The sequence below is a fragment of the Bacillus rossius genome, chromosome 1 (genome assembly GCF_032445375.1).
Source record: "Bacillus rossius redtenbacheri isolate Brsri chromosome 1, Brsri_v3, whole genome shotgun sequence".
Lineage (NCBI taxonomy): Eukaryota > Metazoa > Arthropoda > Insecta > Phasmatodea > Bacillidae > Bacillus > Bacillus rossius.
In genome coordinates, this window is record NC_086330.1 from 131,147,347 (window position 1) to 131,161,651 (window position 14,305).

At 35.4% G+C, this 14,305-nt stretch overlaps 1 protein-coding gene across 1 annotated transcript in view; it reads right to left on the minus strand.

The window, feature by feature from the left end:
- LOC134546147 (staphylococcal nuclease domain-containing protein 1) overlaps positions 1–14,305 on the minus strand; it is a 114,191-nt gene that overhangs the window by 75,833 nt on the left and 24,053 nt on the right. The window contains exons 5-8 of the mRNA XM_063388702.1: positions 12,685–12,855; positions 10,586–10,753; positions 6,924–7,088; positions 5,672–5,796 (exon numbers count right to left, since the gene is read on the minus strand). Of these exons, the coding sequence (XP_063244772.1) occupies positions 5,672–5,796; positions 6,924–7,088; positions 10,586–10,753; positions 12,685–12,855 (629 nt within the window). The remainder of the gene's footprint in view (positions 1–5,671; positions 5,797–6,923; positions 7,089–10,585; positions 10,754–12,684; positions 12,856–14,305) is intronic.

A 14,305-nucleotide genomic window follows, 5' to 3' on the forward strand; every position in this document is an offset into this window, starting at 1 on the left:
TTTTTTTTACTTGTGTACAAGCTGTGGTTGTAAAACGAATTTACAGTGAAACCCCGTATTTACGTTAACGGTATTTACGTTAACGGTATTTACGTTTTCCCGTTATTTACCTCCTTTGTTTTTGGCCCAATTTATTTTCCATAAGGCGGTATATGTCGTTTTCACGCTTGTTACGTCGGAAAAGTTGCTTCATTCCCGTTATTAACGTCTCGTTCAGTGTTTACTAACACCGAAACATGGCCGCCATAGAAGAAAGATACAACAAAAGCTGCGTATGTGAATGCGTTCGCGTCGTGAACAGTGCAAGTAACCTTGCACTATTCACAGTACTTCTATTTCCACAGCTTTCCGCTACGAGCGCTGGTAGTATCATTGGCTTTAGCGGTAAATGTATTTGACACATCTTTAACTCTTTGTCGTTATTAATATCTGTGAGAAAATGGAGAAAGTGAAACAACGAAAAACTATTACCGTTGCCGATAAAATTAAAATAATTGCCAAATTCGACGAATATGTTGGATCACGTGTGGACCTTGCGAAAGAACTTTCAATCCCTGTGAGTACTCTTAACACCATCATCAAAAGCCGAGAAACCATCACTGCAAATGCCGCGCAATGTGGGCCAAGTGCTAAAAAACATAAATATGTGAAGGACTCGAAATTCAAACAGCTGGAAGATATTCTTCTTGAGTGGTTTTCTGGTGCACGTGCCGCAAATTTACCAATAAATGGTACAATACTGAGAGAAAAAGCACGTGTTATTGCCTCTAGGCTGGGAATTCAAGATTTCTCAGCTTCCAATGGATGGATTGATCGGTTTAAGCAGCGTCACAATATTGTTTACAAGGTGGTTTGTGGCGAAAGCAAAAGTGTGGATGTGGAGACTGTGGAACATTGGAAGGAAACGCTACAGGAAAAAATTGCTGGGTTCGACCCGAAAAATGTTTTCAATGCCGACGAAACAGGGTTGTTTTTCAATGTTCTACCAGACAAAACCTTTAGTTTTAAAGGGGAAACGTGTCACGGAGGTAAGCTCAGCAAGCAACGGATTACTGTGTTATTGCTTACCAATGCAGATGGAAGTGAAAAATTCCCCCTTTATGTCATTGGCAAAGTGAGGAAACCTCGATGTTTTAAAAACATCAAGTCACTCCCAACAAAGTACGAAGCAAACACCAAAGCCTGGATGACCAATGCTTTGTTTCAGAGCCAGTTGCATGCATTTGATTCGAAAATGGCTTTGCAAAATAGGAAAGTTCTTCTTTTCATAGATCAGTGCTCTGCTCACAAAGCAACCATCCAGCTTCGCAACACTGATATTGTCTTCTTCCCAGCAAACTGCACGAGTGAGCTACAGCCCCTTGACTTGGGTATCATTCAGGCATTCAAGTTTTTGTACCGCAGATACCTAGTTTCAAGGGCAGTAACAATGCTTGATGTTGGAAAAGACCCTTCTTTGATGAAGATAAATCTGCTGACTGCATTGCATTTTAGTGCAAGAGCCTGGAAAGAAGTGAAAACATCAACAATTCAAAACTGCTTTGCAAAAGCTGGATTTGTGTTCCCAGAAAAGCCTTACACTCTCAGTGAAGATGATTACAGTGACATTGAAGATGTTGAAGGACATGAGAGGGTGTTGCAGGAGAAAATATTTCAAGATTACGTGGATGTGGACAGTCAGGTGATCACTTCGGAAGTGCAATGTATAGAAGATATTGTAGAAAGCCATGTCAGTAATTCTCAACAGGATACTGACGAAGAAGATGATGATGATGAAGTGACAACACCCACGAGTAAAGATGCTCTTGCTGCTCTTCAAACTCTGCGAGACTACATTGGAGTATCTGCTGGTGAAAACTGTGATGGTGTTTTTGATAATTTTTATACTTTAGAGAAGCAGATCATGTGCATGAACACTCAAAGATGCAAGCAAACCAAGATTTCTGATTATTTTACAAAGAAATAGACCTAAGTTAGGCATGAAAGTTTTTGCACATAAGCCTACAAAACTTTTTTATGGTAACATTTTATCATGGCACACATTGCTTCAGTGTTGTATTCACACAATTTTATAAGTTATATGTTGTAAATTTATTTTGGTTTACATAGGCCTAATGAAGGATTTTTTTTAAAGATATTTCGTTCAGTGTCTTTTTTTGATGTCTCTGACTACTGAAGTAATAGGAGTGCATTAAACCAGGTATGTTACATTTTAAAAATATGTTTCCCTCAATTTACACTTTCCTGGTATTTACATTTTTTGTCTCTGTTCCCCTGAAAAGTGTAAATAAGGGGTTTCACTGTATATTCTTAGTTAACTAACGTCTATCATAACATATTTGGAATAAGGCTACCTTAATTTTTTTTTCTAAATTGCTATATTGTTAAATATATATAAGTATTACTTCAATGGAAATATCTGGTAATAAAAATAAATGAAAAAAAGCATGAAAGGTTAAGGATTATTTTTTTTCAACAACAAATAATTTATGGTTTAACTGATTTGTGTACTATATAAAAACAGAACAAGCTTTCAAAATTTCAAAATTTCTTTGATTATCCGTTATAATTATGTTTGGTTTTAACTCATAAATATTTAAGTTGATTGCCAACGTCACGAATGTACAATAATTTATTTCACACCGCTCCGGGTTGCAGGTAAAGTAACAGGCGTGCAATTTGATCAGAAACGCGTTCTACTTATTCAGGCCCTTTAATTGGGCGTGACGGACCATGTGCCAAATATGTAACAATTATAAGTAGGTGAAGTATAAAAAAATAAAGAACTTGAATGCAAAATAATGCATCCAACAAAAATAATTTGCAGGGTTCTTTCGTGGATGTTGTAATGTGTGGGCAATATTTACTTAATTTTGGTTTTTGGATAAATTAATTGTGGTTTAAATTTTTTTAATAATTTTGTATAATTGCTGTAAAAAATTTATTTCCTGCCCTTATTAATTAATTGAGCTGTAGAAATAAGTTTATCTGAAAATTTACGTCATCTTTATTAAACATTGCCACTAATTATACTTTTTAACTTCAAAATGGTTTTTGAATTTTGTAATTAATAACGTACCATCCATAACTACATATGTGAGCAATCGGTCACTGACCTCATCTTCAATCCTCCTCGTGATTCCTGCGCCAGGAGGAACATTTACATAATTCTGACTAGCTTATTTAATATAGAACTTCCCTAGTTTTTATTTTTTATTTATCATTCCATGAACATTTTTAAAACAGTGCAGACAATCAGATCTAACCAAAAAGCATAGCAAAATGACATTTAGTTTTCAAAATACGATTTTTCTTTTAATTTAAGATACATTTTATATAAAACCTACATTTTTAAGTATCAAAACTTTTGTAAATAGTTAACCATTTGGTTAATACCAGTATAAAATTTTTCCCCGGCGTTGTAAGATGTGTAAAATCATTTTGGAAAACTAAAATAATTTTAAAAAATATTGGGTAGTATAATAATTGTTTCTTGAATTTTTATTAAAAATAAAAGGAAAAACAATGAAGTGTATTTTCATGTTAAGAATTAAATATAAATTTTGTCGAATTAGCTAGCGAGACTGTAAAGCCACCAATAAATAGTTTGTAGGACAACTTTCAATGTGTTGATTGATTAGTTTCAATACTTTATTTCGTAATACATGATCTAGTATGGTAAGCTTTAGGATATTTGTAGTTTAAACAAAATAAATGTTTTAGAGATACACGAATATAGTCACAGAGTAAGTCGAGCACATGGTACTGTGGCGAGGCACACTGAAAGCAATTCTGAGAATTTCTTTCGGTCACGGGATTATCTTTCCTTTGTGGGTTGTCACCCTCTCACGCACGCACGCACGCACACACAGGTAGCCTGCCTCCCCTCCGGGCCGGGGACCCCCACCACGCTACCTAGCTGTGGGCTGCTAGCTGGCTTCGCCGAGCGGCAGCACGAGACGGTGGAAAACTTTCAGGATTTGCAGAAATTGTGGAAAAGATATCTCGGAATTCAAAGCGATGACTATATGTTTTAAATACATGAATTTCTTCAGAAAAAAATTATCTTTTTTTCTAGACTTGTACTTTTTTTCTGTCATTCTCCTAAGCAGTATAAAATGGCCCCAAAGTTGGACAAGTTGGTGATTTTTTATTTCATATTTTGATAGAAAAAAACAAAAATGTAAAAGTATACAGACAGTTCGTGTATTATCTTCTCGTGGGTGAAAAATTTTCAGATTCGTAGTGTCGATTAATAAAGTCCCATCATTATTTTAAAAACATAGTGTTCCGCTAACTTCTGATGCTACTAGGGAGGCCCCTTAAGGCCAAGGTTATGTGACATAACATCTCCAGTGCTTACTACGCCTTGGCAGCAGATGGATAAAAAATAGTAAACTCCCCATTATTCGTGTTAATTGGGACCCGCCGATACCCGGATAATTGATATCCTGTAAAATAAAAAATTAACCTGGATAATCCATTCACGGTAAGAGCCGTCTTCGAATTAGTGTCTCGGCTTAAAAAAGTATGGCACTGCCTAGCCATTAGTTTACGGTCATTTACAACAGCCGAAGAGAGAAAGATAAGATCGTGCTGACCTTGCACACACAAATTTTGGGTAGGCCCCCCCTCCCCCCTCCCTCCGTCCAACCGAATGCCAGCCAGACACGTCACTCGCCAGGCGCCTGCCGTGCGTTGGCGGGCGGAAAGTAACTCAGCGGCACGAGAAACAACATTCAAACAAACAGGAGACTGGAAGCAGAAGTCAGGACATCCCCCTCAAGTTTAAAGAGTGACAAATGTGACAACTGAAAGGGGGGCGACATAAAGGGTCGGTACAAACAGCGTTGCAGAGTTTGGCGGCCCACGCGATGGCATGCAGTGTTTGCCAGCCGCCGGCCAACGTGACGTTAATTTTAAGCGCTGACAATTTTTACTTCTCTTTTTTTTCTGCACTTTTAGATCATCCCGGATTATTCCATTCCCGAATTAGCGCATCACGGATTAACGAGGTTCTACTGTATTTTCAAGAACAACTTCAATTTGTAGAAAATAGTCACTTCAAGGTAATAGCTAGGTTATGTTAAATGGAAACAAAATTGCAAAAAAAAAAAATGATTGCAACAGTGCAAGAAATAATCACTCAAGAGAAAAAAAAAATTGAAAATGTGGATACTGTTAATAATATTAGAAATTAGCACCACTTAAAATATTTAGAAGCAACCTTAATTGCATTCCAGGTAAAAATATAACCCTGTATGATTAATCAACTTCATTCCAGTGACAAAGAGCAACATCACAAACAAGACAATATCAAAAAAATTATTAAGTAAAGAATTCAGACATGTATGAACAACAAAAATTGTATAAAAAAAAATTCTTAACTTTGACATACTACTTCTCTGCCAATTGTGTTCATACCCATTTTATCACAAACTAAACAGATAAAATAAAGAACCAGAACCACACCAAAACCAAAAACTGATTGAAACTAACTTACTCAGCATTTCAAGAAAACGTATTCTCATTCTTTAACAAAGCAAATTCTTCTGCCCAAGCTTTAACAGCAAAGAGCACAACATGATTATAAATAGATCTAACAGCATTACATGCAGAAAGTGAAATCAAGGGTGAAAATTTCCAACAGCTCCTACACTTGTGACATTACCTAGGTGGCCTGATGCTAGCAAGGAAGACTTTCTTCAGAGTCCCGTCTGCCAGCTTTATCACAAGGGCATCGCCGTTCACAACTTCGTACACCGTCCCGCTAAACTCCTTGTCTTTGCCCGTCACCTGTCGCACAAAACACATCTACCTCACTCCCTGCCATTCAGCATTGCTTTGCACTGCTTAAGATCATTTATATGAATTGTTATTTTCAGGGGTCTACAAGTACTCGAAAAATATTCTATAGTCATGAATAATTTGATATTTCAGTCAAAATTTCAAATTGAATTTTTTATTATTATTATTTGTTACCAATAGATAGGCCTACATCATGTCAGACACATTCACATAAAAAATTATTGGGGAACAAAAACATGTATGAGGCTAAAATAATTTATTAAGAAATTGAGACTTGTACTTCAACATTATTCACATATTGTTTTATATTTAACAAATAATTCATGATTATGGTTCAAATTTATTAATAACATTCTATGTTTTACATTGCCAGATCAAAAAAATTTCTAATTTACTGGTTTATGAAAATTGCCAGTCTTTATTAATTTCCTTTATTTTACACCTCTCTGTAATGGTTCCATGTATGTTACTTTTTTTTTATTTTACTTTATTTTGGATCAATTTTTCTTGGACTATTGAAGTGTGGAAAAAAAATTTCACTGTATGTTAAAAAATTGATTAGAAAAATATTTGATAATAGTGAATATTGTGATATTCCTTTTATGATTTGATTTGAATAAAAAAATATATATTCACTGAAGCCTAATTATTCTACACATTCTACTCAAAAACCACACAGATCACAGCCCCTTAGTGTACTAAGAAATAACAATTTACATGGTTGCCACTATTTTAGAACTCTGAAATTCCCTTATATTCCTGGCTTTCCCTGTCAAGCTAAACATTTTAAATGTTGCACTATAGGAAAACATATAATCTTCAGGTTAACCATCCCGATTTATGTCTACTAGCCCTTTAAAATGCCACTTGAGAGCTACAGACAACACAAAGGGCCAGTAAAACGTAAACTAGAATTTGTAACATATACAGATCAGCTTTCTGCCATAGTGATGTTTGACAAATAGTTGTGCAACTCATTCCCCGAAATAAAATGCAATCTCCAGACATATCCCCGATTTCCCATACGTTCACAAATTTCCCTGAAATTTTTGTTTTACAGACAAGTGGCAACCTTGAATTGAGCACTACCACAAGACAACACCCAGCAGATGCACCTGTGGACCAGAAGCTTGGTAGTCCTTCCACAATCTCTTTTTAGCATCCTTCGCCTGTTTCTCTGCTGCTCTCAGCTTATCTGCACCGGTCTTCATGAACGCAATGGACCAATCCACACACCGGGCGAAGCCCTCTTGAAGCAGAGCTTCCGCAATGTTACCTTTCTGTTGCAACACAAAAACAGAGTATTGCTACCATTAGCTTAAATTTGTATTTGTTAATCACGACATGTACCAGCAGTCAATTGTGAAAAGTGCAGTGCCCAGTTATCACTATTAGTGATGGGTCGATTCAGATTCCGGAATCGTTAGGTTCCACCGATTCCACTATATTCGGAGGATTCAGAATACAATGGTTTTGGAATCGACCATGACCGATTCCTGCATTGTTTTTGTAAGTTTGCAAAATACATCTCCTACACAACGTAAGAAAATATTAAAATGTATGCAATTACAATTTTTAAACTACATAAAACCTTTTTTACGGAACCAAGATTTACGAATTTCTGTGATTAACGTATTTATTTACTTGCACCGCCATTTTCCCTACAGTACAAATGCAGTACCTACTTTTCCACGTTAAGCGAATGCATTTTTCGAAAATTACGTTGCAGCAGCACTGCATTTAATAGTAAACCTTCAAAAATAATTAGACAAAACCATCACTGTTTAAAGAAAATAATGTAAATTTTATTTACTAAACGTTAAATATTTGATCATGGCAGCATCGTTTGCCATTGTAAACAACCTGATTTTTTGTTTGTGCTACCTGCCATGGTAAACAATACGGCCATGAACCAAATCTTTGATAACGTGAAAATTAAGATGTTTCACATCTCTGCACTTTAAACTTTAAAGAATTATAAATAAAATAATTTTTAAAGAGATTTTACCAAAAATCACAGTAGTTACTGTGATCATATTAAAATAAGTTTAAAAGCAACATAACCAAATTCTGTAAATAGGCGATCTTGTGCGTGTTAAGCGATGCTCGATTTACATAAGAAATATTTTGGAAAGGCAGTTGGCAAATCTGAATTTCCAAACATTTCTGCTGAAACGTTCGTAAATGTTTATTACTAAACATAAACAATGAAAGTAGTTGTGTTAGTTCAACATAAATGTTTCTGATAAATTTCTGAAATGAATTAAATGTTAACACGCGATCATTTGAAGAGTTTAAATATTTGGTGTAAGAAAATCTCACCATAAAATGTGGAAATTTTGAGATGCTTAAACATGCACAGATCTTTCTTAATCAAGAACAGAAAATGAATTTTCTCTTTACGGTTGTGAAGAACTGCAAGACTGGATGGATTTATTCTTTTCACCAAGTGAGATAATTAAGTTCTAGTTAATATATTAAAAAGTAAGCATCTCTGACATTTTATTTTAGTGTGGTGCATATTTGTTTCCATCATAATGAGATAATAAAGTTTTATTTTTACATTTCCCTCTTTTTATTTTTTTTCGCCCTGGTCCCTTGAAATATGTAAAAACGAGGTTATATTGTCATTGGATCATTATTTAGTTGTGCTTGAAAATAAAATTCTTAACCTAACCGTACAAACTTCTTTTTTTACAATAAATTAATTGAGTTGATAATGTAAGGTATCTAAAGTTGGTTAAGTTATAACAGTATTTACAATTTACGTCATAAGACATTTTTAATTATTGGCAGTGTTTGAACACGTGTTTCGTCTAACTATATGCACGGTTAAAAGGCCAAATTGTGCTAGAAATTCAAGGTAGCGTAACTTGATGGTAATGAACATGCTTTTTAACATTATGTAAGCTGTATATAATGTTAATTTCTGCACAGAAAATGAAACACAACGCAATAAATTTTTAAAATCATAAACAACCTTTTTTTCTGAGTATATTACTCTGTTGAACATTGTCAGATAAAAATTAAGGAATCGGAATCGGAATCCGATTCGAAGAATCGACCCTTTAATTTAAGAACCGAAAATGGAATCAGAATCGGAATTTTTTTGGAATCGGCCCAACACTAATCACTATCAAAAACATTCCAATGATGTTCTAAGTATGTCTGAGCAAATAAAAAGTTATAAAATATATTCTTTTGAAGATTTTAAGGTCCCCAAATATGTTAAAAATAAATAAAGTTTTAACTACAGATAGGTACAAAAATGTAAATAAAGTAGGTCAACTTAAAATTAGTGGTGCACCGATATGACTTTACCGATTACCGATTATGAGAGCAATAATCGGCAGATCCCGATTCAGTTACTGATTATAATGAACAAATTTTTTTAAGTGTAATAATGCACACAAAAAATTTTATTCTCATGTGAATTTAATAACAATATTAGGTAAAATTGAGGATACAGTTATAATAACAGTATAACTATATATAAAATACATTATTAAGTCATTGCAAAGTGTAAATTAAATTAACTTATGTGTAAATTTGTTACTGTAAACAACTTGAACTACAGTCTAATAATTGTAATTTACAATGGGTAAGTTTTTGTTGCGGAAAACTAGCATTATTGTAGACTATCACGTAAGGTTGCATTGAGAAATTACCGTTTAACAATGTAAACATGTTGCTTTATTTTGTTCACTTGAGTTTATAGAAAAATGTTTCCACGCTTCACTTTTTTTCTCCCTACTCGCCATCTCACTATAATTATATAAAAATGACTCAAAACCAATTCTAGCACATGTGATTTTATTTATGTTGACTGAATACATAAAATTATAAATACTTTTTAACTTTTCACGTCACATACAAATAACACAACAACGGATAATGTTACCAAAGACACCCATAACGAGTTTGTAAAACGCAGTGATAAACTCTAGAAGGTATCGGGACCACGATTTTGAACCGCTACTACGACTCGAAAAGATTGATTTTCATAGAATCGACTGCAGCTACTTGTGGTATTTTGATTGCGTGCCATCTATTTTACGTCTCTGGCTATATGTAATGTACAAGGCCACTAAACAAAAGACGAAACATAAATAAACGTGTAGGAAAAATGTATTTTTTATTGTTCGAGGCAATGAGCTTTATTAAACTTAACGAAATATCTGTAATCATGATATGACGGAGTTAGATGAATTTTGTAATATTTACAAATATTACCGTATTTTTCGTCCTAAAATGTGCAACAAAATATTACAAGGTAAAAACCTTTCTTAATTACGGCGGGGCGTAGATAATCGGCAAAGTAATCGTTACGATAATCACCGATTACGATTAATCGGAAAGTACCATAATCGCCGATTACGATTCATCGGTATCCGCATCGGTGCACCACTACTTAAAATGCCAAAATTATAGCTCCTTAAAATTTGAAGAGGTAACACCACTTAATATAAAGTAATAAGGGTTTTTTGCTAAATTCATTTCGGTCAAAAATAAAAGCAAGGTTCTGATTGTGACTACAGAATTTAAAAAATATACTGTATTTAAAAACATAATATAAGTTTTGGACCAATAGAAGACTTATGCCGCCACAACTCTCCACATGTCAAAAAACCTATAATAACTGCTTTGGAGAACTGAAAGGGGTGAACAGTTCACAGCCTTCAGTGCAGATACACACACAAACACACCTACTTAACACCAAAAATATTATATACACATGTAAAGAAGCAAATAATAAAAAAAAAACATAGGTACTCACTGGATGAATGATGCTGCCCACAAAATTATTGTTGTTTACAGATTCTAGGACTATCTCCACATCCCTATGGAGCAGGCGAGACTCCACAAAGAACTTTGCTTCCTCTGCATAAGGCACTACTGCAGATGGGTCAGGTTTTCCCTCTGCATCAAGCTTGAATCCTGGACACTGCAAAAACAGTAATAAATGTACACAACTCAGAGCTAAACATTCCACATTCCAATTCAAAACAAATTATACAGTCCACAAAAGTAAAACAGTGAATTCTCTTCACAAACCATTTTATATTTTATGGAGGGATTTTAAAAAATTGTCACAATGTTTAACTGGATTCTTTCTATAGAGGGGTTTTAACAAATTTTCGCAATGACATAAGTGTTTCTAGAGTTCAAACAATAAAATGGCTTGATTCAGTTGGTATATTGTATGGAAATAGTGTTTTAAGAGAAAAACCAATAAAACATATCTTTTTTTAACCATGTAAATATGAATTATTTACAGTACAATATGAGATTTTCTTTTTTCTTCAGTGTATTTTTTCTGCATTTTCTTCAATTTTTACTTTTTCAATATGATTATAGACAGTGCCATTAAAAAAAATTTTTGCCACATAACATTCTTTGAGATGTTGACAGCTTTAAGAATTTTATTTTTGTGGCACTTTTGTATTGCTCATGAATACTGCAGTCTACTATGGCATATGTGGGGGAAAAAACAAGGAATATATTTTTTTTGTAAAATAAAGTTTTATTTTTATAGCACTGTTTGAACATCAGACTATTGTTTGGTTATGATAAAATACCTTCAGCAAATGTAAAACCACATGGCTGCCAACATCATAGAAGTTCAACATATTGGACACATAGGAACTATCAGCAAAAAAAAATAATGAACATTGTGTAAAATTTTAAAAAATTAAAAAATATTTTACCTAGTTTGTAATTTGTAACTTTTAATTTAAAGAAAAGAGATGGCCTAAAGACATTTGAAACCAAGATGGCATCTCTTGGTTCCTAGCTCTCCCCAGTTACATAAAGTACTTTATGTCTGTACTGTTGGTATTCCTACTTTTAACTGAAAAATGATTATAACACATGTCAACAAGCTTAATATTTATGGTTTAGTTGTAAATAAGTAAATAACTAAATAAACTTATCAAACAGTTACATCCATATATTAAAAACATTGAAAAATTGTACTAATGTGACACAAATATATACATATAATCAAATATAAGTATGGACGACAAAATTCCTACATAATATGCCGCCCATTGACTTATGCATGCAATTCAATACCCCTGACAAGTGAAATGTAACCTGCTAGAAAACAAGAAACTCTGTACTGAAATGAAATTGACAGTAACTCTGAGAGAACTAAAAATGCCAGCAGTATAATACAACCTGGTAACCTAAGCCAACTGCCACAATTACCCAGAAAAAAATCTGAAAGGGAACGACTCTCCTAAATTACAAATGACAAAGAGTAATTTCAGAGTTTATTTACCCAGAGACAGAATTTTCCAACTACACAGTTGCCTTTATGGAAATGAACCAGATGTTACAGCCAGACCTACTATACTTTACTTAAGAGTTGTGGATTCATAAAATTAACAATTATTATTTCCTTTCCTCCTTCGTTTTGACAACTTTTTTTTAATGCAGCGATAGAGCCGGATACAATTATGAGGTAAAAAAAAATGCATAAAAAACAAAAGCCCTGTTTATCTCGCCAAGTGGTTTGGATATCCATGGAGCCAAATGGCAATGCTTAGATTCAAATTTTTTTTAAACTTTGCTTTAGTATGACCAAACACAGCTCAGAATAACTGTGCACAGTAGTTTAATAGTTTTGAATTCTGTAGACTTGACAAAACATTTGGTACTTTCAAGAAATTAATGGATCATCACTATAAATAAATTTTTAAAATTTTGTAAACACTGAGGTCTGAGACTATGAGGGTAGATGACCTGAGAATGGATCATTGACAGAATGTTTGGGCTTATTGCAACATCCCCCACATTTCCCACTTGCAAAACCCAGATAGCCCCTGTGAAGAGGCTAGTGATCTGGCTACAAGCAAAGCCAAAGGGCCTCACCCTGATCCCAGAGATCATCAGTGTGATGTAGTAGAAGTCGGGCAGGAGGAAAGCTCTGACGGTGGAGCCGTCGCGCACATGCTCGATGACAGCCTTCATCGGCTTGCCCCCGCACTTGTCCACGAAGTTGCGCATGTTGTCCACAGACCACTTGATGTCCCGGACGTGCTCCTGTGTGGCAAACACACACCCCGTTAGGGTCTCGCACACCGTACACACTGTCCATTCAGTTTTATCTTAACATTTCTTAATCAACTCCACTGCATATATTTGCCATACCCATATTTAACAAAATTAAGAATTTTACAAGTATACATTATGTTCAGACTGTATATTAGTGTGTGTTATTTTGTGTCAGTAACATTTATTAGATCTGGACGTAATCAGTGCTTCTGAGAAGTCTCTGAATACTTCAAATTTGTATTTCCCGTGCTGCTGTGTAGTGGCAGCCATTATTCAGCAATCTCTGCCAATAGTTGGCAGCCCTGGACTTCCAGCCGGAAGTCAGTCATATTTTTCATCATGGCGGTGAGTAGTACTATGGTGTAGCCCCACCGTTAAATTGTTGTGGTATAATGGCATCTGTAATCGTTTTTGTATACAGTCCACCGAGTTATCGCGCTATAACATTTTTGGTCCATCTAGGCCGGATCGTTCTGGTGTTAGAATTACCGTTTTTCGAGATTCGTTTGTGATTCGTGGCACATGCGTGAACATTGCTTCACGTGTCCGGGACCGCCTTTGTTCAGTGAAATATGTTACGTGAATTGAAGTGATTACAAGCCCGTGTTCGTTGATCTGGTTGTGTTGTACCTTGCTGCACGAATGGTGTAACTTAGTTGTTTCGTGCGTGCATTAAATTACAGCGTGTTCGCGTAAGCAATTTTGAGGTTAATAGCGGGAAATCACGTAAATAGTCTCATCATGAGTGAACTTTAAGAGCTGGGTTTGCGGCTGCAATTAGCGGAGGGACGGGTGAAACGTGCGTGTGACTTAGCAAAAGCGGCAGCGAGTGACGCGACCAAGGTCCCGTTGCTTCTTGCCAGTGTGCGTGACCTACCGGACGTCAAGCACTCCTACGAAGCGGATTTCATCGACGTAGAAGCTTCGTCGGACAAAAGAAAGAATTTCAACAGTGAACAGCATCAGCGACGTTTGATAGACTTTGAAGAGCAGTACTACACAGTCATGGCCGCCGTCGACTCTGTGAACAGGAAGCCTGGGTTATCACCCGGGCCTGAAGGCAGTGCTTCAGAACTCCGTAAGTTAAACGTCGCATTACCGAAAATCACACTTCCCAGCTTTGACGGAACTCCGCAGCAGTGGTCAATTTTCTCTAATTTGTTTTCCACATTAGTTTCAGACAACACTGCTTTGTCATCTGTAGAAAAGTTGGCATACTTGAAGGGTGCTCTTGTGGGCGATCCGCTTGGGATGATTCAGTCGTTACCCTTGTCGGAGGCAAACTTTAAAGTAGCTTGGAACTTGCTCATGGAACGCTATGAGAACAAGCGTTTGATTGTGTTGGCACATGTTGAGGCCCTACTGCATGCACCTGCAGCCTCAGTAGACTCACCAAGTTCTCTACGGCGGCTGTTGACAGTCATTTCTGAAAATATCT